The following is a 25,677-nucleotide window of genomic DNA, read 5'->3' on the forward strand; positions in this document are numbered from 1 at the left end:
GGCGTGGAGTGCGGTTGGAAAAACTTTTAATTGTTTAAGCTTAGTTTTCATAAGGCAGTTTGTCCAGTGCATGGGTGGGTTCTTTGTTTCTTTTGATTCATGATCAAGCCTGTGCTACGAGATGCGTGTAGAATAATGCAGTATATGTGTATTGCCTGTGTAATTAGAAGGTAACTTTGGTTGTTTTTTTGTTGGTTGGTTGGTTGATTTTTATATATGTATTTGGTTGTTTATTTTTAAGATTACTGAAACATTCTATGCTGTTTCTCCCCATTTTTGGAAAGGGCAAAGCGTCTAAATAAGGTTCACCATTTGTGGCCAAGAAATCCGTTGGATTTATAGTTCTTGTCAAATGTGTAACAGCAAAGTTCTAATTCTGGAGAGCTTTTTGTGGGCTTAACATGAAGCCTGCAGAAAAATCGATGGACGATCAATCTCAATTTCACATCAGTGAAGTTTTTCACACTGCAGCCCTCAGGGAAGGTTTTAAATGTGATTCAACAAACAAATAACAACACGGATTTGACCTGAACCCTACCCTGGTCTGAACTACAGTGTTTGTTAGTCTGCACGTTTGCTTTTCAGTGTGCGTGATTGAGAAAGTGTTGCCATTGCAACCTTTCACAGCGCAGCCTGTTTGAGCCAAAATAAAAAAAAGGGTGACAAACTTGTCACTGCAAGGCATGTCTTCTTGGCTCCAGTTTTGCTCTAAAGAATTCCAGTCTGTGTAAGGATGGAGCTGGATGTCATGGTGAGAGCAGCGTAGGTGTCTCAGCAGTTTCAGCAGTGATTGGGCTAGCTTTGTCCGGAGTCCGGACCGTTATGAAGATCTGGTTGATGTGCTAAAGGCAATGGGCCTGATGAGTAATGGCAGGTGATGGAGAAAGATGGATAAATTGCAGATGGTGTTTTTTGGCTGTCAACAAAGCCAGGCTGTTGCTGAGAGATTATCTATTAGCGCAAATGAGTGTGTGCCACCACACACTCTCTCTCTTTCTTTGTTTTTATCATTTTCTATCTCTCTCACTCTCTCATCATCTCTCTCCATCTCTCACTCTCACCTGTGAACATGCACACAAACACGCATGCACACACTGATCAATATTGATGAATGAAAGCGTGAAGCTTATTGGTAAGCTTAAAGCTAATTTCAGATGTGGTATTAGAGATGAACTCTTAAATCTTCACAGGTTTGGTCACCCAGCAGGGGCTCTGTTGTGTGTAAATGTCATCTGTGTTTGATGAGTGCACACAGTCATGATGATATCGAGCAGCTCTGCAGGGTCACCGATAACGCCTTCCTGTCCAGCCTCATTCGTTTTCTGAATGGTCACCCCCTCTCTGGCTCTAAACCAGGGGGTACAGCTGGCAGGCCGTTCATTAAAGCCACAGCAGCTGGACCCCTACCTCAATCTGTACGTTTGGTCAGGTTATGGACTGGTGACCTGTGATTGAGAAGCCTTTCAGCATCGCTCAGGGCCTCTGCTTCTGTACTCGCTCACACACACACTGCATGGGGAGGCATCCCTCATGTTGAGCAGCTGTGATCATACTATTTAAGAGAAGCTGTGAAATGCGCAGTGTGTGTAGCTTTGATAATTTCATAATGAATATGGTCTCGGTGGGATCAGCGGTAGCAGTCCCCCAGTGGTGATTAATAGAAAGATAATGGATGATTAATTACTGGGAAGCAAATGGAATTCCTTTGAGTTGAAGTCATTGAGGAGACTCCTTTCTTTTGTGGGGAAAAGATGCTTTCATAGGTGGCAGTGTGTAGCTAAAAAGCAGAGGGTGAAGGACATAACCTCCTATTTACATTTATTTAAATTTTCTTCACTTGCTCTGTGACTAGCAAGACTCATAGTTACCAATGTAAGGAAAGATTAGATACATGGATTGATTGTGCTGATAGTATTGTGAATGAAGTTTTACTGAAGAAAAAATTTTGTATTCACATTGTTGCACAACCTAAAACATTATGTCTGCAGTGTGATTGTGCGAATTTGCTGGTTTGGATTATGTTGAAAGAGTGTTGAACTTGCTGGTGTTGGTTGAGTTGGGAATGTGCTGTTGAACTTGCTGGTGTTGGTTGAGTTGGGAATGCGCTGTTGAACTTGCTGGTGTTGGTTGAGTTGAGAATGCGCTGTTGAACTTGCTGGTGTTGGTTAAGTTGGGAATGTGCTGTTGAACTTGCTGGTGTTTGTTGAGTTGAGAATGCGCTGTTGAACTTGCTGGTGTTGGTTGAGTTGGGAATGCGCTGTTGAACTTGCTGGTGTTGGTTGAGTTGAGAATGCGCTGTTGAACTTGCTGGTGTTGGTTGAGTTGGGAATGCGCTGTTGAACTTGCTGGTGTTGGTTGAGTTGGGAACGCGCTGTTGAACTTGCTGGTGTTGGTTGAGTTGGGAATGCGCTGTTGAACTTGCTGGTGTTGGTTGAGTTGGGAATGCGCTGTTGAACTTGCTGGTGTTGGTTGAGTTGGGAATGTGCTGTTGAACTTGCTGGTGTTTGTTGAGTTGGGAATGCGCTGTTGAACTTGCTGGTGTTGGTTGAGTTGAGAATGCGCTGTTGAACTTGCTGGTGTTGGTTGAGTTGGGAATGCGCTGTTGAACTTGCTGGTGTTGGTTGAGTTGGGAATGCGCTGTTGAACTTGCTGGTGTTGGTTGAGTTGGGAATGCGCTGTTGAACTTGCTGGTGTTGGTTGAGTTGGGAATGCGCTGTTGAACTTGCTGGTGTTGGTTGAGTTGGGAATGCGCTGTTGAACTTGCTGGTGTTGGTTGAGTTGGGAATGCGCTGTTGAACTTGCTGGTGTTGGTTGAGTTGGGAATGCGCTGTTGAACTTGCTGGTGTTGGTTGAGTTAGGAATGTGCTGTTGAACTTGCTGGTGTTGGTTGAGTTGGGAATGCGCTGTTGAACTTGCTGGTGTTGGTTGAGTTGAGAATGCGCTGTTGAACTTGCTGGTGTTGGTTGAGTTGGGAATGCGCTGTTGAACTTGCTGGTGTTGGTTGAGTTGGGAATGCGCTGTTGAACTTGCTGGTGTTGGTTGAGTTGGGAATGCGCTGTTGAACTTGCTGGTGTTGGTTGAGTTGGGAATGCGCTGTTGAACTTGCTGGTGTTGGTTGAGTTGGGAATGCGCTGTTGAACTTGCTGGTGTTGGTTGAGTTGGGAATGCGCTGTTGAACTTGCTGGTGTTGGTTGAGTTGGGAATGCGCTGTTGAACTTGCTGGTGTTGGTTGAGTTAGGAATGTGCTGTTGAACTTGCTGGTGTTGGTTGAGTTGAGAATGTGCTGTTGAACTTGCTGGTGTTGGTTGAGTTAGGAATGCGGTGTTGAACTTGCTGGTGTTGGTTGAGTTGAGAATGTGCTGTTGAACTTGCTGGTGTTGGTTGAGTTAGGAATGCGGTGTTGAACTTGCTGGTGTTTGTTGAGTGATGCTGCCTGTTGGGTCTGTCTACTGTTGTATGCAGTCTTAACCCATTCCCCATCAGTTTAAGATGTGGTGTCCTATGATTGATACTGCTGAGTGTTAATGCTTTAACTATTGATACCTTCAGGCAGGCCTGATAAATCACATTGGCTTGCTTTGAGCTTGCATTGATTTCTGGCTGCCATCCTCCATCCTTCACAACAAGGACTTGGTGATTTAACATATTTGTCTCCAAGCAAATTGCTGTTACAAACAATCAAGTGCTTTGTGCACATCATTGAGCTGTAATATTTCATTGTGGTACTACTTTGTAGAAGTGATGGGGGGGGGGGGGGGGGCAACTAAATGCTCCCCAACAGCTGGTATTTAATTTCTTATTAAGCAGCCAGCACAAGGCTTTGCTATTGACTTCCCTTTGTCTGATGTGCGGCACACGGGCTGAATGGGCATGATTGCCTTTTTTTGTTAATGCAGAAATGAAGCGGTCTGTGGAATTCATGACTTTCTTCGCCACTCTCTCTGCAGCACTTAGCTCGGTTGTGTGGATCACCATTTGTGTGTATGTTTACAAGCAGGGGGATTGGTACGAAACCAGGGGTGGGACTGAAGCACAACAGTTTGCTTTGGTTGCTAATCTGTGAAACAATTAGTGCTTAATGCGGCATAGTCCTCCTCATCACAAATCCAATAGCAATCATCCATGTCCTTGGCTCCCAGATCAGCCTGCATTTAGATATTGATTGGCTGTGAGTAACAATGACTCTGTACTTCACTGTTGTACACATCGATTAACCACAAGATGATGGAAGCATCACCTGCAGCTCAACCATGCCAAAAGGAGAAAAGCTCGATGGAGGAAGTCTCCTCCACATCTCCTTAAGTACAGTGCTGTTTTATAAGGAATTTCAGAGTCACTGTCTGGCTGCCTGTGTATTCACTGTGTTTCTCTTATATGTGTGAGGACGATCTAAAGATTTTAAAGATTAAAGCTTTTCCTTAGTATTTGAATCAGAGGTAGGCAATATGATAATGGAATCTGTTTGTTGTGATTAGGGCTGCAAAAAATCTAGTAGTTTCCAGTTAATATGGATTAATTACCAAATTAAAAAAATGATATTTTTATATATATTTGTTAATTTATTCAGTTTGTTTGCAAAAAGCAAACAAGCTAACAACAAAACAAAAACGTCAGGAGCATGACTAGAAATAGAGACTCCTTTCCTCCTTTCTTTAAGAACACAAATTATGTATTCTGTAAGAATAAAAAATAATAATAATTGTTTGAGTTGTATATAATAAGCTAATATAGCTGAAACTAATATTGTTGGCCCACACTAAATATAGCCTGACCAGCATCCAGCATTTTGTTCTTGTTGGATAAACTGTTTTTTTCCCCCATTAGTGATTGTGTAAAATAGTTTTTAGCTTTAGTGTACTGTGCCATGTAACATCACTTAATAAAATAATAAAATATATGTTCTATAAATTATGAATGTTTTAGTATTGTATTGACCTTATTCTTTGTATTTGAATATAATGTGGGAGCATTTTGTGAATTTGTAGTAATTGATTGTGATTTAGCTAGCTTTCCCCAGTTTTTATTTATTGTTTAAATATAAATTGGGGAATTTTTACCATAAATCTGTTGTAGATACTTACACATACACACACATGGCAGCACTCACTTACTTCCAGGCACATTATGTTCTTAAAGCAGATGATCCTTTGTCATTGATTTTCGACTTCTGTTCTGCAGTTCTGTGTGCTTTGTTGAGCACAGATATTTTGATTTAGGGCTCAAAAGCAGTGAGAGACAGAAATTGTGGTTCTGTTTAATGAGACATGGACGCAGTTTTCTGTTAAAGCTGCGAGTTCTGTGCCGGTACGACATTAGCAAATCCTTCAAATGGAGAAATTAAGCAAAATACATCATTAATTAAAGCACAAAACAGGAATACTGATGCCCACAGAATCAATGGCGGAATGATTGCTTGTCTTGCATGCTATGACAAAGCAAAATTGGTTCCAGTCTCTGCTCTGCAGACATTTGACTAGGACCTCTAAACTATTTTTTTTTTTTTTGGGGGGGGGGGGGGGAGAAATTAATTATTCAACTGTCTGTTTCTGTCTGTGTGTGTGGGGGGGGGGTAATTTTATTGTCAGTGACCTGTCCCTTGCCCTGCTACTGTCTTTCTATTTCCTCTTTTCTATTATTTTCGCTTCTTTCACCTCTATCCCGCTCTGTCCTCATACATCTCCTCCCTTTGCTTAAATCCGTCATTTTGTCAGTGTCTAGCACGCTGTGCCTCCAACCATGAGGCTCTGCTTTGATTTTTCCATCCTGACTGAAATGATCAGTTGCAGCACTTTAGGAGGACAATGTCATTTTGTTCTCTCCTATGTTAGACTTGGTTTGTAGGTCTGTTTTTTTTTTCTTTTCTTTTTCTTTTTTGAGAGAATAAAGCAAATTAACTAAAAGCAAGACTTATTTAGGAATAACCAAGTCTCTCTCTCTCTCCCCCCCCACCCCTGCATCTATTCTTCAGCAACTGATGAGAGAAAGACAGCAAATGGCGAGTCGCCCCTTTGCATCAGTTGCTATGGCACTGGACGTAGGGGGAGACCAGGTGGATCTGCTGCAGGGTGGAATTGAGGTAAGCATTCCTGTGTCTGAAACTTCACACTTGTTGCACTCCAGTTTGCTCACACCCGTGTACATAAATTCATGCCATGCCCACCGCAGGCTGTCAAAAAAACACTCCTTATGTGAATAAACATCAGTGTTGCTCTCTCGTTGCCATAAGGTACATGTTCTACAAGCTCCAGGACTTTCCTTCATATAGCGGCCAAACACGCAAATACAAACATCTGTGGGAGCAGGCTTACCTGCTGCACAGCACAGACGTTGAAAATGCACGTCAAGCAGCTAAAGAAGTACCACTTCTCAATCCATTAGCAGAAAGTGCAGCGGCACTCAGCATGCATTATGGGCTGGTGGAGGGCACGGCAGAGAACAAGAGAGGAGCGAACAACATACTCTTCAAGCCTTCAGCTGAATGCTGTTAAACACAGCTCTCTTTAAACAAACTTCAGCTCCACTCTCATCCGCCCCTGCCTCTCTTTTTAGGCAACAGAACCCACAGTCTTACATGAAGAGTCTCTTAAGACCTATGAAATGATTCCTAAAAGCTGACTGTTACCAGTGAAAAAGCTATTTTCTATTTTTAACCTCAGATTTTACCCACTCATAGCATACTAGTGCTATTGTTTTAGCACAGCCGACTCATTATAATATAAAAAATGACAGATTTAGGAGTTCTGATTTACGAGGTTTCCCAATTCCCCTGGGTAACTTTTAGGGTAAACCAAGAAGACAGGTTGCTCAAACATTTTCTCTGCCAGAAACACTGTTATTCGGTTTCAAAACTTCAACATTATCACCTTCATATATGGAAATGTTTCCAACTAGAAAATTCTTGGGAGATTGGATTCCTACCGTTCCCTCACCAGCGTTTCAGAGGCTCTATTTCCACCGTCACAAATTGGCCAAACAGCTGCTGCCACAGACAAACTGACCCAGCTCAGGAGACCCTCAGCAAACAAACATGTTTCAAAGCCCACACTTTCAACTCTGGCGTCTGTCCTATCAACGGCTTGAAAACCACAGTGTTTCACGCTAATGTTCAAGACACAGAGCTCACACAGAGAATAGCTGATGAGCTATTCACACATATACACTTAATACCAATTCAGAATTCACAAGACTGTTACTGTGACGGCCACTGTCCACTATGGGTTTGCTACTTTGTTGGCTGAGTGTTAATCAGTTGTCCTTAGTGGGGAGTATGAAGTTCATCTCATGTTTTATTGAATCCAGAGGGTCTACAGCTCCTATCCTGGAGGACACTAGCAGTGCAGTTTAGTTTCTGCTGTAACAAAAGCTTTTGTAATTAACAAGCTTTTCATTTCACAAATCAGAGAGTAAAAGAATCTCGTTGTTAGGAAGCTGTGTGGCCCCAGATAGACGAAATGGGCTGAACTTTTGCATGCCCATAGATATCTGAAGGGGGGGGGGACTCAAGGTCTCAAGGTGTTCCAAAAGTTTAGGCCTAAAAAAGGCGCTCACTTTGTAGAACCCAAGCCTAAAAGTGGCTGATCTTTATATTTTGAACAGTATCTCATTGTCAGGTATTCCGTATATATTCAATATATATTCAATGTCAAAGACAAAAATAGTAAACAAAAGTATAATAAACAGAGGTGCTGCAGCCACGTTTTAGAACGGTAATCAGAAATGCAGTCGTAGCCTTTCCGTTAAATTCACTCTTTCGAGTGATGTTAATTTGTGTAAACAAATGCAGTATTATGGACTTTTGTAACCACTATGAGAATTGAGTGTTCATCCTCCGATTACATCCGAAGTGGCAGTCAATGGGGCCCAAGCGCTATGTGCCCTTATGGCACCATAGGGAGTGCTTTTAGAGTGGCCTTTAATTATACTACATTAAAAGAAGAATTTTTGGCATGAATTGATTTTGCATAGCAAATTATGCAGCAGATACTTGTGTATTGTATTATTAAATATTGTATTATCACAAAGCACCAACATTTTAATGTTGCAGTCACTTGTCTTTGTGATTTTTTACATGTAAAAGAATGATGGGGGGGACTAGTTTCTGTACTTATCGTTTTTTTTTTGTGTGGGAGGCCAAAAAAGACCAAGACCATCTTCCAGAGTGTAAAACGTTCTGCTGTTTGTTGTTGTGTGGAAAAAAATGTGTGTGCTAGGATCTAATGGACAGACAGTATACATTCTACTTTGAAGATGTAGTAATGATCAGACTTGGGATGGTAGGGTGTGTGTGCGATTCACATTATCTTCAGTATGTCTTTATGTCTTTATTTTTTTTTTGTTTAAAGCTTAGTTGAAAGTTAAATTGTAACACTATGTTGTGAACCTGTTAACTGTAACATGTTAATTTCATGTCAGGTTGCCAAGCTGCAAACCCATTCACAGCAAATGAATAAGCAGAAAATGTTCTTACGTTAGCGGTCATCGCCATCTTCTTTCTTTCTTACCTCTACTGACTGGTTGCCCTACCCGCTTATTATTTCCATATTCCTGTAGCTTTTCTACTCATTATACCAATTATTGTTCATAGCATTTAATATTTGCTTTGTGCTGAGGCATTGTTTGAGCTGCAGCTACATCAGAGCATATTTAGATGGCCTGTAGATGGCTGTGCCCTCGTACCCAGACCTGCTTGAATCGTCATATCTTAAGTTAAACCGCTTTACCAGCCGGTGTCTTACCCAGAATAATCAGCGCTGGCATTCACCGGGGGCTGTGGAGGCAGATCCAGCTGTTGGCCCCAGTTTTCTTGGATCTGGCAGCAGCCGAAGGTGAAAGATGGGAAATGAGTGTAATTCTGCTCTATAAAGGTTAATGAGACAGCATCTGGAGGTCTTCAACTGTTTACCATTACTTGCTAATCAAAGAGAGGACAATACAAGGCACACTAAGCTCTATGCACTGCCATTATTTTCAGCTATTACTGAGACTGTAGCTCGGAATAAGATGCTGCCAGCTGTGTCATGGATTGTTTGTGTTTCGGTTGAGCTGAAAAGCTTAGTTTTTAAGCAGCTGTTTTTTAATTGCTGTCCAGGACAGGATGAGCCTTTAGATTTTTTGTTTTGTTTTGTTTTTGTAATCGGACATTTTTTATTAAAGCAACAGGCTCCAAAGATGATCATTTTTTTGTTCCTTTTCCCTCACACCTGGGTGAACATACTGATATGAAACGTATATATCTACTGATATGAAGCATATACTGTTGGGTAGGCCTAACGTATACGCAGATGTGCAGGGCTCACAGACAGACCAGAATAAAAATAAACTGGGCGATAGCTGATCATATGTTCCGGGAACAAATATTGGCCGATTCTGAATGTGCACCTCTAGTGAGTTGTTCTGTCTTCTACTGTCCAGATGATGCTTCACGATTGGTGCTGCATTCTTGTGAACGTCTAATCAATTAGACACATTCTGTATGAAAACTGTAGTGTGTAAATCTACTTATGTGTGGAGGTCAGCAGCTATGCAGCACCGAGCCAGAGAGAGGCAAGCATTTGGAGAATGGTGCTGGTGACACAGATGTTGCTCCGTCGCCATGACCGGCACACAACATATGGAGCTACTAACGGACATGGAGTGTGATGGATGGAAGCTGTCACCAGGACCATCAAAATATGTGTGTGTGTGTTTTGTAGTATACCCTTATCTGTAGTGCAGTGCTTATATAAAGCTGAGGCACGTCGCTCCGCTCCCTCCCCTGTGGGTTTCTCCTATTAGCCATGTAAATGAGAAACACTATGGCTATTTAAAAGCCTTAGGAAATACAGCCTATATATGTGCCCTACCACTGCTTTATGACTTTATTTGCTTTCCTATTTCCCTTCTCTCTTTAGCGCGTATACCAGCAGAAGCTTATTGGCATCATCTAAGCAGTAACCAGTAACAGAGGTGCATATTTTGAGTTGAGGGAGAGACAAATTGGCCAGTAGAAATGGCAAGAGAGGGAGACCAAATAGAAGGGTAATAAGAAGACAAATAAAATAAGGACGTGAAGGAAGCAGAGCTGCAGCTGAAGGAATGAGAAACAGAAACGAGGCGTCTGGAGGATGAAAGTGGGTAAACAAAAGAAAAGAGAGTGTAAGGTCATGCACTAGGAGCAGTGAACATGGTGGGAGAAATATGGCATAAAGACAAAAGTATTGGGACACTTGCTTGTTCATTGTTTATTTTAAAATCAAGGGTATTAAAAAGTGCCTCTACTGTCCAGGACAAAAGCGTTGGTGAGATCTAGATGTTAGCTGATCTCCACCCTACCTCATTCACAACCCATTCCAAACGTATTGGATAGAGCGCCATCATTCTAGAGAATACTGTTCCGCAGCTCCACAGCTCAATGCTTGGGGGGCTTTATACTCCTCTAGCCAATGCCTGGCATTAGGCAGCATGGTGACAATAGGTTCATGTTTATCTGCTCCAGAGAGCCCTATTCTTTTGGCAGTTCTTCTCTACAAGCTGTGGGAATGGATTTGCACATCCATTAAGCATGGATAGATGCAACTTAAAGCAGCTGAATGCATTCATTAGAAGGGGTGTCCACAAACATTTGGACATGCAGTGTACAATGTCATATTGGTACAGTAATGTACTGTAATAATTCCTACACTTACAGTTCTTACAAATCAACCCTAACTGACATTTCCTTCCAGATGCGAATGTAAATACAGCTAATCCATAGCAGTAATGCTGACATCACCTACAAGGTAGAGAGCTCTCTCTGTGAGGGTTTTGCACACTTCTCCTATGATTCACATTTATTCTAGGTGTCCTGTGTCCGTACAGCCTTGTTTGAAACATGATGCATTTCCCTGCTTGTAATGTTCTCCCTTGTCTTTATCGCTCTTCATTAGTTGTGTCATTGCATTGCTCCCTTAAATGGGCTCCAATTGGATTACTCCTAGTCTGTATGGAGCTAGGCTAATGTGAATGCGAGGAATATCACATAGAATTTGAGACCACGAGTGATATGAGCCAATGCACAAAAGCGGATGTACTTGTTGGATCCAATTTGAACGGCCTCATTAACTAGTTTCTACAGGGAAGCCATGACTCCTAACCCATAACAAGATAATGAGATTTGTTTAGGGAAATTGTGTGAGGGAATTTATTGAGATGATTTTTCCACTCGTAGGTTTAGCTGCTCTTCTGTCATAGGATGTTGATTCCAGCTTCAAACCATTTTAAACTTTTAGAGATGTCGTCAACATTAAATGTCAAATTTCGGAGCCGTTGAGGTAGTCATAGCCCATAACCTTTTCCGTAGTCCATTAAATAGTATTTCTGGGAGAGGGGGAGGGAGTGATTGTGTACCTAATACCCAAAAGTGTATTTTCATATTGATTTATATGTCTGAGAAAGGAAATTCATTGATCCTTTTTTTTTTTTTGTCATAGCTGCTGCAGGAGGGCAGAATTGAATTCTGCTTCTCTCACAGTTAACCCTTTAGAGTCAAAGATCTTCCCAGTTACAACAAATTAAAGTTATTATTTCTAATTTATGTGGGGAAAAAATGATGAAAGTACATATTCTGAACCTTTATTAAAGTTTTTAAGCTTCAGATAATATTTTCAGTATAGTTCTGCAGAAAGAAAACTAAAAATAATGTGAGGGAAATATGAGGGAAAGTCCATGTTTGAAACTGTTGGTAAATTAAATACATGACTGTTTATATATGAAGTTAAATATATTTAAATAGTGTGGCAGAGCCAGGCCAGTAACTTCCACGTATTCGTGTCGGACATCAGGTATTTCATGTCCCATTTGTTTTTAATGGAAAGTTCCGTCGGTACATGATCGCTCCGGCGCATCGAACTGTTCATGCAAATGAATCTGGCCTGTGCAGACTGTGCAATCTACACATATCTGGTGTTTATATTATAAGCTCATTATTGCAGTTTCTGGGTCCTTGTCCTTATAAGAGCCAAATTAGAGGGGCTTGTATCAACAGCCTACATATTTATACTTAACAGTCCCACCCCCCCTGAAATCAAGCCATTTTAAACCTTAACGTTTTTACATGTATATACCTTTTGTTTTGGATTATTAGAAAAACAGTGTACTTATTCATTACAAATGGACATTATTTCAATTGGATGACAAAGGAAACATCTTTGTTAATGCCCACTCTCAGTTGAAAAGGGGAGTGCCACTGGCTCTCCAAGGCTGCTTTAAATTGAGGATGCTCATTTTGGTCTGTTAAAAAACATAAGCGTTCATAAGACTGTAGAGACTGTAGACTGTAGAGTTCATTCGTATCATTGTGATAATTACAAACATTCATATACATGGATTAACATGATTCAATTTATAACAGTTTATGCAGTTCATGCAGTTATTCAAGTGATCAAGTTCATTACTTTTAAGGTCTTGGAGCTGCTTCTGGTGAAACATTTAAATGAGTAGTTTTGTATTTAAGGTTGTTCTGTTTTTTTTTTTTTTTTTTTTTTTTTTTTTTTTTTTTTTTCCCACTCCAATTAAAATGTACATTAGTCTGTTGGAAGTGGATGCCCTCCCCCTTCTCTGAACAATGCAAGTGTACGTTCTGAAAGATTTGGTCAGGGTATGAAATTTAAATAGATCTTTAAATTATGCATACCTACTGGGCTCAGACAAAGGCGACAGGCAGAAATTGACATCCAAGTGTAGATTTGAAGATTTGTGGTAATTAGCCGGGAGATTTCAAACAGCCTACATGATGGGTACGTTTAGTGGAATAATGAGGTACGGCACCTCGTTTAAAAGGGAAGAGAATCTACACTGGAGCCGGCTAAAGAGCAGGTTCCAGAACTGACAGCTGCCAAAGCTGTCATCTCCTTTCAAGCCCTTGCAGGTTATTTATTATTAGAACTGAGATTTGGATTTCTTTTTTTTTGAGCCTGTTGAGGCAGACCCCCTACAGTCTAGAAGACACAACCAAGGATTTTATCACAAACCCAGAACCACATAACTGCCATTATCAACAGTAAAAACAGCCAGTCTTACTCTATGGTGGGGATGGTGTTGCGTCTGTTACGTCTGGGTACTCTGCAAGGCTCTTACCCAGGAATTTCAGGACCGGGAAGAATATCCAGGGACGACCACTGAGTGACTGTGGGTTTTTGTCAGGGAAATCACGTCTCTTTCTGCAAATGCTACATACTGCAATAAAGAGCGAATGAGAGTTCACAGAGGAAAATAGAGAGAGATTCTGTACACACAGCAGCGGAGAGGCTGAAAGGAAAGCCAGACGCCCCCTGCCACCCCCCATCTCTCCGAAACAATGGCTTTGAACTTTTAAGTGCAGCGCAAGTGGCCTCTTTTCCTCTCAAAGAGACAGATATTGCTCTGATAACAGCCTCTGTCCGCTGGGCCTGATGGACGTCACTGTCAGCACAGGCTTAATTTGACCTTTCACAAGCCCCTCCATGCCTGGGCCATCTAACAGAATAAGTAGTCTTACAAAAGTGTCTGTCAGAAAGAGAGAGAGAAACAGAAGTGCATGGAGGTATGCCCACTTGTGCACACGCTGATGCCACGTTGCTTTGAATCTATCAGCTTCCTTCTGCCCATGACCACTAGCTTTTACTCTAGTGTTAAGAAAACCCAGAAGGTTGCTGCACACTCTGTGTGCTAATGTCACTGGTTATGAGCCATCGCAGCGTTAGCCTAAACAAGCTAATGTTTGCCTTTCTGAAACTCAATTCACCAACAGTAACAGGAACATTTCAGGTTATGAGCGGTCTCTTTTTGATGTGCTTAGATGCTTATAGAGTGTAGACCTGTTGCTTCACCTGTCCTTACCGACACACGTAGTTGCATGTTAACTGCCTCTGTCAGTTTCAGAGAGATCATAGTATTGGTATCTTCTGTACTATAGAAAACAAGTGCCGTCACGTTTTCAGAATTTTGTAAGTAAGCACTATTAGTATTAGTATAAGTATTAGTTTTCGTGACCTCATTAATTTACTATTGATGAAAATGGAAGAAATGATTCATGCTCATGTGGTGTGTTCTCTATTGCCTAATGCACAGTAAACAAAAACAACTTGGCACTGAAAGTAAAAAAAAAATATCTGAGCGAATGATTTTTTGAGATTATGAAATGGCTTGTTATATGAGATTATGTATTTCACACATTTTTCAAACCAGTAGTTGTAGATTTAGTATCTTGGTTTGTTTTTCTATTCATAGTCCTTTGTTATATTTGTGAGCAGTACAGCAGTTTTGTATATAATAAAATCACCAAGATTAAAAAGATGCTTCGCATGGCATGCCTGTACCTGTCAATGATTGACGGATCGTTTCTGCGCATAGCCGGAAAAGACTGATGTTTGTCAGAACTTTAACATTTATGTTCTCAAACTGATCATTTTTCTTTTAATTAAATGTTTAAATACACTATTGCTACTGTGCAGAGCTCTCTATTTGATGGAATATTTCACTAAATTGTATGTACTACAGTTTTTAGAATTATGGAGACTGGATATGCAGGTTACTGTAGTTTACTACAGAGAACCAAACTCTGCTGTACTCCATTGTAGCCACTGAAAATGTAATCCTTACTGCAGAACTTAGTTGCTGGACTTTACATTTATCATTTCACATAGCACATCATTAGCATATTGTTCCATTTTGATGTGTTGCACTAATATTACCCTGCTGAGGTCAGTGTTACGTAGGCCCTGAAACATGTCATTAATGGCACTCCCGTCATCAGCAAGAAACTCCGGAGCGGGAGAGCTAATTACGATGACAGATTTGTGCTGAGGTAATTGTGGTGATTATATTCAGGGTAGATCAGATCAGATTGTAGAGACCTGTAGTTGAGAGCAGGAATCTTGAAAAGGTTGGCTGAAGGTTGTTCTTGACTTTTGCCATCTTGTGGTGTAAATGCTCTTCTCTTCTTATACCATTTTACATATATCCGTCTAAGCAAATGGTTGCATTCACATTCATCATACGCTGGAAGGATCTTGGAAAAAATATATTTCTCTATTAATAGTGAGCTGAGCTGCTGAGCTGCTGAGCTGAGCAAGTGCACAGAGTACCAGAGACGAGAGTCTTTTAATGGGTGGAGAGGGTCTTCAAATGATGGTCGTAACCACAACAGGATAAATGGGGTGACACTTGTGTAGGTCTTCCTCTTCATTTAAGTCGATAAAACACGGGGACCTGTTTGTGAGTTACTTGTTGTTTTTTTTTGGTTTGGTTTTTTGTTAACTCAAAAACAGGCTGACCATAGTCTTGAATAGATGACCTAGCCACCCTTTTTACCCTAACTGAAAAGTATTGAGTGGCACCACACTAATGGTGAAGCATTGACTATAGATCTGTAGATCTGTAGTCTGGTTTTGTCTCATACAGTTTGTTTCTTTTTTCCAGAGAAAAAAATCAGTACTATTAACCAGAAACTACTATGGTTATAACATCTCCCTTATTTTCAAATAGGTTTCACAGATATAAGCAGTTTCACTGTCTGTATCAGGAATTAGGATAGTCTAATTCAACAGTGATCATGTTTATTGCTGATTGGTGTCTGACTATGCCTGTCTGACTAAGTACAAATGAGACACAGGAGCTAGAATGACCACCATCTTCGTTCAAATTGGTGTCGAAAAAAAGATACAGAGACTGGATTCGCATGTGGCCAAGGAGTCGTGTTCTGTCCGTACCCTCCAAGTGTTGGGAGCTTTACTATTGCTAGGAGGAGTTACATACAGGTGGGTTCATTAGCAGTGAAAAATTGAAAGGGAAACATTCGACAAACAAATTAAATGATTAAGACCAGAGTAGTATGGAGACCAAAAAAGCACATAAAAAGATTGAAGATCCTGAGTAAGAACCCATGCATATAAGCAAAGGGATATTTCACTTGTCTCTACAACTGAAAAGATGTCTGTGGACTAATTGTTGGGCATGGGCATCAGAAGCAGCTCCAAGACCTTAAAAGTAATGAACTTGATCACTTGAATAACTGCATGACTGCATAAACTATGCTTGTGTTATAAATAGCATCATGTTAATCCATGTATATGATTGATTGTGATAATCACATTGATATGAAAGTAAAGTGAGCATGTGTGAATCTGGGTTTTTGTTCTCCCAAAAGTAAGCTATTACTATATATTACTCTATGAAGGGCCTGTTAAAACAAAAAGAGAAAAGACATTGTATCATTTATAAAAAAAAACAAAAAAAAAGAAGAAGAAGAAGAAAGATGATAATCTTTTATGCTTCAGTGTTCATCGTTCCTTCAGCACCCTGACTTGACCCTGAGAGGTTGAACAAGTGTCATAGCCATGGTGCCGTACAGGAATGATGCTTATGGAATCAATGACTACATCTCTGAGCTCACTGAGAGTGGTTAACACCAGATATCTGACCTCCCTTGTGTGTACTGTCTTAGACTGCATTTGCTGGACTGTCATTTGGGCCATGTTTGGATGATTTGTTAGTGAGCATGATGACGTGTGGTTGATTTCCTGTTGACTTGTGTGACACAGCCGCCATAAAGTTGTGAAGCATCACACTTCACAGTCCATATTGGCAAGGATGACGTTAGTTATGTGACTGCAAGCTGAATCAGGTTGCCCTGTGGGGTGAAGTTACACAGTTGCTTTATTTATGCATTTCTTCTTTCTTTGGTCTTTCTAAAGGGCCCTCCCAAACCTGTTGCCATGGAGCCCTGTTCAGGGGGAAAAGCTGCGGTACTGACTGTGCTCTTGTGCCTCCCACGAGGACCATCAGGGGTTCCACCACCTGGACAGTCAGGTATGAGTATCTAAATGTTGCACTACTTTGAACACTGGGATTAAAGCTGCAATTACTGTAAAGCTGCAATTACGGCGGTTTCAGTAAATAAGACTCTGTTGACCTTGGAGTTGTTTTGGCTGGGTCTGTAGAACAGGGGAGATTATTGAGACTTTCTATTGCCTTCTGTGTTCTAAAGAATTTAGCAGCCCTGTATCTGTAGAAAGTGTAATGTTATTTTGATATGATCCACCAAATGAAACTTATGCAACATGCAAACAGCTAAAATTGTAGAATCTGCTGTATCCATTCTATGTAATATAAATCATATTTTAAGGTGACATTCTGTTCCAGTGAGGCCAAAGAAGTGTAAAACGAAAGCCGACTGGTCGTGGTGCCCTGAAGACTTAGCTGGAAATTTCAGGAAAAGTCAGTCTGCCTTTGTCAACATCGCGCTGTACCACTTTGTTCAAATGGTGGTGACAGGACTTGCCCAAACAGGAGCATATGTGCCCTTCCTCCTACATTCATCCAAGTGTTCTCTGCAGGGTCTGGAGGTCGTAGGTTTCATGTGTTTTATATACTCTTTCTGTCTGAATGCGTTGTTGCGGTGACCTCATTGAGTAGCACACTCTGAGCCGTCCTCCCACCATGTGCTCTGTTGACACTGACAAAGACTTGAAGGTGCTAAAAGCATGGCCAGCACCTCATGGTTATTCAGTGCAAACACTGAGACCTTTTCATCACTGAAAGATCAGCAACAATTGAGTCACAAATGATGTCTAAAAACAGCAAGTGCCTACTTGATGTACTGCATCAGGTTGAGTTCCTGTGAAAGATGAAGGAGACTGCTGTAATCTTGACTCATTCTGCAGTCATCTTGCTGTTTTCTTCTTCATGAGCATTTGGTTACATTACAATGCTCAATAGGACTTTTGAAATGTCTGTTAGACCAAGGGAAAGCCAGAAAAGTGTCAAGATACAGGAAAAAATAACACAATCATGGTTCCTACACATCGTGGGAAATCTAGAAAGCCTGGAAATGTAATAATTTTTACAGTCATTAGAAGTTTGGAAATTAAAAATTGCTAAACATGTAAATATTAGAGAGAACCTAGAAAGCTGAGCTATTGTGCCACTGAGATTGGCATGTTTTAACTACAGATGCTCAATTTCTTGAAGTATATAATCGAACAGTACGTCCAGTAACCATGTATGTATTCAGCCAGTTTATGCTGTTGTTATTTATTAAAGCTCTGGAAAATGGCTAAAAAAGGAAATAATTATGATTTAAAAATAAACATTGAAAGACACCAGCCTATTTTACTATTTTACTATTTCCACAAGAAATATTAAACAGTGATTTTAATGCAGAATGTTAAGAGAGGGTACACTGCTCAAGGTTTGATAGCACTTGAAAGCAGAGCGAAACAACAGAAATGGAAAGAAAAATCCCTGCTAGCACAAGCACGCTGCATGTAGCCACAGGGTTGACTTGATGAACATAGTTCACAAGCAACAGTGCAAAGTATCCGAACATAATAGAATTTATTTCCTCTAATGATCAACTGTTTTCTGTGGGATTTCATAGTCAATCTGAGTGTAATATATATTTAAGTATTTTTAAATATTTGTCAGTTTTTTCCTTTTGAGAGCAGATTTGCTCAGTAAGGGCATTACCTTTATTATTCAGTAGTTTTCATGTTTAATGCAGTCATTCAAATTGTTCTTTTTTGTTTAGTCTTTGGCTAGGAATTTTACAGCACTTGTAACAGCAGTAACAGTGTCTCAAATATGGCAAATAAATTTCTCATTACTCATTAGGTTGAATAGGATTTTTGTTAAACTTGTCCAACCTCGATAACGGTCACTACAAAGGACCACATTTGTAGGCACTTGATTAAAAGGTCAGATATTAAATATCTTTCTGTACTGTGAGAGAATTGGGGGGTGATAAATGCATTTCTGCTAGAAGCGTATGACTCTTTATGGTGCTTCCCACCCTGGGAAACATGAGCTCAGGCAGGAAGTCAGACCAGTGGATACACGTCCCTGTGGTGATTTGGTGTAGCTGATCTGTCTCTGTTAGTCATATTCTCTTACACCGCAACGACTAATCTCCGTCTTAGTCTCTGTCTGGGTCGGAGCAGCTCTCCCGGCCTTTGTGGCTAATTATTGTATGTAAATTGAGAGATACATTAGCGGATATTGTAACCGCTTGCCTGTGTCCTTGAATTTGATGGGGAGGGTTTTTGGGTTCCCAAGTGCAATAACCTCTACAAGCATACAGAGTGGGATCAGAACAATCAATGACAGGATAGAGGTGTTTGGTTCCTGTCTGGGGCTCAGATCTTTACTCTCTTTCAGCCATATTGCACCGTCTACAATCCAGAGCTTCCATCTCTGTCCATTTAACAAAGGCCTTTTCTGTTAAAAGACTGTTAGCATCAATCTAACAAGCGGTACTTTTAGATTTTCTTATGGAACCGGCTGCCGCCTTTCCGCGTGCACTATTTGGACGATGTTGTGCTTTTAAGGTACTGTTTTGAAGGTCTGCTTTCATAGAGTTATCTGCTAAGAGCTAGCAGAGTGACAGTGCATGCCAGAGAAAAGCCCATCAACCCCTACCTCCCACAGCAGGTCTGTCAATCAACGCACTCTTTTATGGAACCTCAGCCCTTTAAGCTCGGCTTCCTCATCAGAAACTGACTGATCTGGAAAATCTTCTGTTTCAGTGTGTCTCTTCTAATAGTTGTGCTTGTCAAGCACAGCAGCACAGAGTATATAAAGGATATGAGCTTTTAATATTGAAAGATAGCAAGAACAGTTGCTTGTTGTCGTGTTGTGATTCGTCGTGGAAAGTTCTGGTGAAAGGCACTTCAGAGAGCGGAGAGTAAGCAGTGGAGAGTAAGAGGACCTACTTACATTCAACAAAGACTATTTTAAGAAGAGAAAAAAAGCACGGTAAAATAGCGCGAGTGCTTTGCAGATGTCTCTTTCCTGTCACAGTTGAAAGAGACCCATTTTAGTTCAGGTGCTGTGCTTTTTGGAACTTACAAAGCAATAGAGCTTGGTGGGTGTAATGTCTGTCAGGCTAAAACAGAGCGACCCCTGCACAGAGCAAGTGCAGAGCCTGAGTGATGTTGGAGTCGAGTGCAGAGTCGTCAGTGATGTCTACTGCCACCATGCTGCTCCTGCACATCTCTCACTACCTACTGTGATGTGTGATCATGAACCTCGCACTCTTTAATTTAGAGCCGAGTGAATTCCTCTTCGCTCTGTCAGGACCACTCACCGCTGCAAAGAACTTGCGAAAAGTGTAGTTTGCATCAAGTGTGATTGTTAACCGTACAGCAGTTCAACAATGTCAGCGTAGTGCACTGATCTGGTTGCATGGCTAGTGGTGGGGTGGGTCACAGCTTTTGAGTAGTGTCCGTTTGTCTGCTGAACTAAGGTGTGGAAAGGTGTGTGGGGTGGAAATGAGGAAACATGATTTAGTTTTACATCAGGGTGAGGTAATGAGTGAATGAGTGATACACCTAGCTCTCAATTAGGATGTCAGTGAGCAAGAAGACCTGAAAAACAACCCTTTGTAACACTGGAGACATTCTGTCAAAAGCACAGTGGAGCGGGATCACTTACCGGTAGCACATTTTATTTATAAAAAAAAAAAAGAAAAGCTTTTTGCTCATGCCAGTAACACTGAAGTCATGTTCGCAAAACTGACATCAGTGGCATTGAAGAAATAAACCCATGCTATCGGCTCTAACTGCTGCAGGTACAGCAGCAAATGGCAGGGTTTCTGTGGAGACTTTGTGGAGAAAGTGTCAGCATGTAGAAGCACTTTACATAAAAATGAACTGTACTCTTTTACCTTTTTTTTTTTTTTTTTGCACTCAGCCACTCGCTGGGGAAAGGTCAGATCCAAAAATGCTACATTTAAATGAGGTTTTAAAAACCTTGTGAATTAAACAGAGCATTAGCAACATTAATTGCAAGCCCATAAATGACTTTGGCTATAGCATTATCATCAGTTTGCCTCCCATTATTGGGAACCACTAAAAAATGTATTGAAAATCACAGAAAGCATGAAAGGAAATACACTGTGGGTCCTTTTCCCGGACAAGGATTAAGCCTAGTCCCAGACCTACCCTAATGTTTGTGGACACCCCTTCTAATGAATGCATTCTGCCATTTTAAGGTGATACGGATGTGCAAATAGCCCCTGTAGAGAACTATTGCCTATAAAATAGCATTCTCAGAAGCAGATAAACGTGAACCTATTGACACCACGTCTAATGCCAAGCATGGGCTAGAGGGGTATAAAGCCCCACAGTGGAACTGTGTTCTCTGGATTGATGGTGTTCAATCAGCAGTTCATCCAATATCCTGACTTCAGTAATTCTTTTTTCACTGAATGCAATCAAATCCTCCCCGCAATGCTCAAGAATTTTAGTAGAAAGCTTTCACTGGACAGTAGATACATTCTTTTTTAACACCCTTGATTTCAGAAGAAACAATAAGTTAGTAGGTGTCCCAATACTTTTGTCAAAATAGGGTATTTATGATGAATGAAAAAGGAGCAGCCCCAGGTGCTCAATTGCACCGTTTCTCTGAGATTTTGGGGTTCTCACGGCATCTGGAACACACACTAATCTGTGTTATAAAATGTTATGGTTGATGACATGAGTGCTTGTAGTTCGTGCTTCTTGGCAAACCACGTTGTTGACATCGCCTCCGCTCTGGCCCAGGTGTGATGGCTTATAAATCGGAACAGGCCAGAGTGGCTGTCGGCGAGTCAGCTCATTCTTGAATGTAAATCCTGTTCACCTGGAGCAGCAGTGGCTTCGTCTTGACATGCTAAATTCAATTCCTTTTGGCTGGCCTGTCCCGAAGTAATGAATTGTTCTCCTCCAATAATTGTATTGCTTCAATAGCACGGAGGGAGCTCTGCCAGGTCAGTGCAGAAAACAAGTGCCTGTTTTGTTTTTGGGGATGATTTGTGAGATGGTGCTGTAAAGAATGACTGGGGGGCTGTGGCCATGGTTCTTGCCACAGCCTCCTCTGACAGAATGCTGGCATGGAGCACAGCGCAAGGCTCTGGGCCAAACTCCCTACACCACTGAGATAGTGAGTGAGGGATGTCCCACCCGGCACAAAAAGACTGGAAACATGCAGAGAGGGACTTGCTCTTTACAGAAACCACAACCGAAGGCTGAGGGCTCAGGAACTGCTTGATGGAATTGTTCGTCTGTTCTTATGTGATTATTTCTTTTCTTTTAGCGTATACATGAAGGGAAGCTTTTTCCCCCTATTAGTCCGATTTTTCTTGCGTGTCTTTGTGCTGGAGTTGGGGTGCTACTCAAAAAAAAGTAATCCGTTACAAATTACTTCTCTAGGACTAAAGGGATTACTTTGCTTATTGCTTCCTGGAAAAATAGTCACACTACTTATTACTTTACTTTCATTTCTCATACATAACACAAGACAAATGTTTCCCCCCACTATTAATACCTTTACTTATTCTACTATGTTTGCTACCACAACATAGACAGGTTTCCTGTATGCAAACATTACTGAGTGTGCATGCATCCCGGGGGGCAAAAGCGCTTTGTAAAAAAATCTTGTTGACTCAATAATAAAATACAGTTTTTTAGTTTTACAGTTTTAAAGATAAAAATTCTTAATTTTTTTTATTTAATGATGGCCATCCTGCAACGCACTAACCTTTGCCTTCTCTTGCTTTTTTGTGTGTGTTTTGCAGGTATTGCCATTGCCAGCGCGTTGATCGACACCTCTCAGCAGAAGCCTATGGACTTTAAAGAGAAGAATCAGGGCTTGAAAAACCGCAAAGCTCTGCCCACGGCTCACCAAGGCACATGTGTGTGAGAGACCCGTGGCCTCATCTTGCCAGGCCGCTCCTTTGCAAGAGCGTCCTGCTCTGATCCACAGCTGCAGACCACCGGCAGCTTCCGTGTCTGAAGAGAGGCCCCCAGTGATGGGATTTAATAAAGTAGCAGAGTGCTTTTCCTCCTTCCCTTCCACCAACACACACTGTAACACTATAGGCCACTGCAACACTACGCTTATCCAGTCCCATGTGCAGCTTCACCCGTGCTCCAATACGCCGCTCAGCAGTACTCCAGTCTTTCAACACCGCCTCAGCTACGTTTTCAGCACCCAGCGCAGTACTTCTCCACATGCTCACTGCCGCTCTCCTCTGTCAAAAGCTGGACTTCCTTCCAACCCCTTCGTAGTCCGGTCTAGCTAATTCGATGGCTCCAGACTGCACTCTGCAGGCCCTAGTTGTGAGACCTCACAGTGACTACCAGCGGCACTTCTGCCCTCTTTTGCTGAATTGCAGTCAATAAAAGGGTCTGGTTCACTGACTCCCACCTCCCATTCACAGTAACCGGTCAGGCACTGATGTGCCTCTGGCCTGGTTTGTACTTTCAGTGAATGAATATGTCCCCACACTGGGGTGTCAGAGCAGAGGAGGTGTATGATACATGTTGCGTTACTAGCGGTAGAGCTTTTTACAGGTAATTTATGGACTATTGATGGTGTTGTATATGGGTGCAAATCCCATTTGTTTGCTTGCTAGGTAAACAGTCTGTGTTTGTTAAGGAGCTTCTTAATCACAATTAAACGCATTTCTAGCCATTTGGCTGTTTTACGTAAAAGCCAGCAACGAGAAAAGTCTGCCATACACAGCACAGGAAAGCTATTAGGTTGCATAAGGTGTACTGTTGGTTGGATACGATTTGGGAGAAACTGCTAATGTTTGATTAAAAAAAAAATCCATTATTTGCTAGCAAAATCTTGTTTCACCTGTCTGCTATTCTGGCACAGTTTTTGCATGAACTGTACACTAGATGCTTTAAACAGTCTGTAAGTTGTAAGTCACAAAGAGTCTTTATTCAGCTGGGTATCACAGAACGGATCCGAGTGTACAGCCACCCCCAGCCCACCACAAGTAGCGACACAATGTATAGAAAGTATCTTAATGAAGAGGGTTATGCAAAAGACCACGGGTGTGATGTAAATGGTCCAAGAACTGGAACACCAGTTACCCAAACAGTAATGTTATGCGATGAATCTGGAGACTTTTAGAATTGTATGTAATACAGGGGCTCAGTGCCTTTGTTGTATAGTACTCTTGCTATATACTGCTAAGGTCTAGGCTACTAGAAAAGCTTTCATTGTTTTTGGTATATTTTCTTGTTTCCGTTCTTCTTTGTTCTGGAAAGGCCCGATAGCGATTCAAATGAGAGATGCGTTTCCCTCTTTAGAACGTACTTTTGGACTCCTAAGTTTCACATATTGTGAATGGAGAAGAGGACGGTTGGACAAGGACACTTTTCTTCCACTGAAAGCCAGTTTCCTCCAGCCCCATTCTGCTCCTGTACGGCTGTCCTAGACGTCCCACCACAAGCGGCTGTTCTCAGCTGTTCCCAGCGCCCACCCAGCCAGTGCACTTTGTCCCAGAGGCTGAGAGCGAGCTCATCCGATTCTGGGAGAAGCACAGGAGCATTACAGGACCTGAAGGAGAACTGTTTGATAATGACCTTGTCTCCAGGATGGTGGCGAGAAAGTGTACAGCGCCCCCTTCCCTTCATGTGTTTGCGTTACATGGATCTGAACATGTGAATCAAATGTGAATCACTCGGTTGTTCTTCATCTAGCTATTTTAATGTTTCCCTCATGTTTATTTTTATTATTATTATTATTATTGTTATTATTATTATTCACTTCTTTGATGTTTTTAATAAAGAATATAAAAGGTCATTTATTTAGGGCCCATTCTGTGTATAATACCTACGATGATGATGATGATACTGATGAAGAAAACCATGTCTTTTACAATGTTTGTGAAAAAGAAATGTTTTGTTTTGATAACTGATTCCTGTGTAAAACCTGTTATTATAACTCTAGTCATTGAAGTTGTGTAGCTAGCTTCAGTGACCCTTTTATTTTTATTCCTTTTTTCTTTTCTTTTTTTGTTTGCTTACAGTGTACACAGCTGCACTTTGTTGTAGCTGGACCTGTAGAGTATTTTGGGCATTTGTAGTTACATTTGCAAGTCACATACAAATATGAACTACATTTTGATCATGTTTCATTTTGAAAGCACCTGTGAATGAGAGTAGTAGTACTATGGTGTACGGTCTTATTACACAGGAATCATCTCTCACTGTAATGTCATAGAGAAGAGGAAGAATGACCCATTCATTCTTCAGTGCATATCATTAATCTTCATTGTATTTTAAAGATGGACAAAAAATAAAACGGTTGAATATTCATGGGATCCTTGATATTTTACAATTTTTTGGACTGACTTAAAAAAAACAACTCTAAATTGGTGTAATATGTAGCTATTCATAACACAAGAAGAATGTCAGGCTAAAGCCCAAGACAAGACAACCATGTTCACTGTGTTGGACAGATGAAATTTGGCCTCTGCGTTTAACCCATATGTGCAGTGAAAACAGCAAAAGCCATGTTCAAGGGCCCAACAGTGGCAGCTTGCCAAGCCCAGGTATCGAACCCACGACCTTGTCGTCAATAGCCCAGTGCTTTACCACTACCCCAGATTGGCAAGTGCAAGTTCAGTGACTTTTTTGGCTGCATGTCTTGCACCATTGCTAGTTTGTTTAAAACCATGTAGTCACATGTACAAATCCCTCTTACGAGAGGGCTGAGAGGGAGCTGGTCTGGTTGGTGCAGTGGGCTAAGGTGCTGTCACTGTGATTAGAGGGTTGCTGGTTTGAATCCAGGTCAGGCTGAGAGTGTGATTGCTTTCTTGCAAAATATTTTGCTGTTTTCTAATTAAATTTAAAATATTTTACCCATCTTCTACAATCTAGTTACTAGTTCCCGACCTGTTTGTGCATC

General features: G+C 41.2%; 1 protein-coding gene across 1 annotated transcript in view; it reads left to right on the forward strand.

Annotated features, from left to right (window-relative positions):
- atrnl1b (attractin-like 1b) overlaps positions 1–25,090 on the forward strand; it is a 95,221-nt gene extending 70,131 nt beyond the window's left edge. The window contains exons 27-29 of the mRNA XM_072666941.1: positions 5,969–6,076; positions 16,689–16,803; positions 22,547–25,090. Coding sequence (XP_072523042.1) covers positions 5,969–6,076; positions 16,689–16,803; positions 22,547–22,671 — 348 coding nt within the window. The 3' untranslated portion in view covers positions 22,672–25,090. The remainder of the gene's footprint in view (positions 1–5,968; positions 6,077–16,688; positions 16,804–22,546) is intronic.
- The last annotated feature ends 587 nt before the right edge of the window (positions 25,091–25,677 follow it).

The sequence above is a fragment of the Salminus brasiliensis genome, chromosome 22 (genome assembly GCF_030463535.1).
Source record: "Salminus brasiliensis chromosome 22, fSalBra1.hap2, whole genome shotgun sequence".
In the NCBI taxonomy this organism is placed as follows: Eukaryota; Metazoa; Chordata; class Actinopteri; order Characiformes; family Bryconidae; genus Salminus; species Salminus brasiliensis.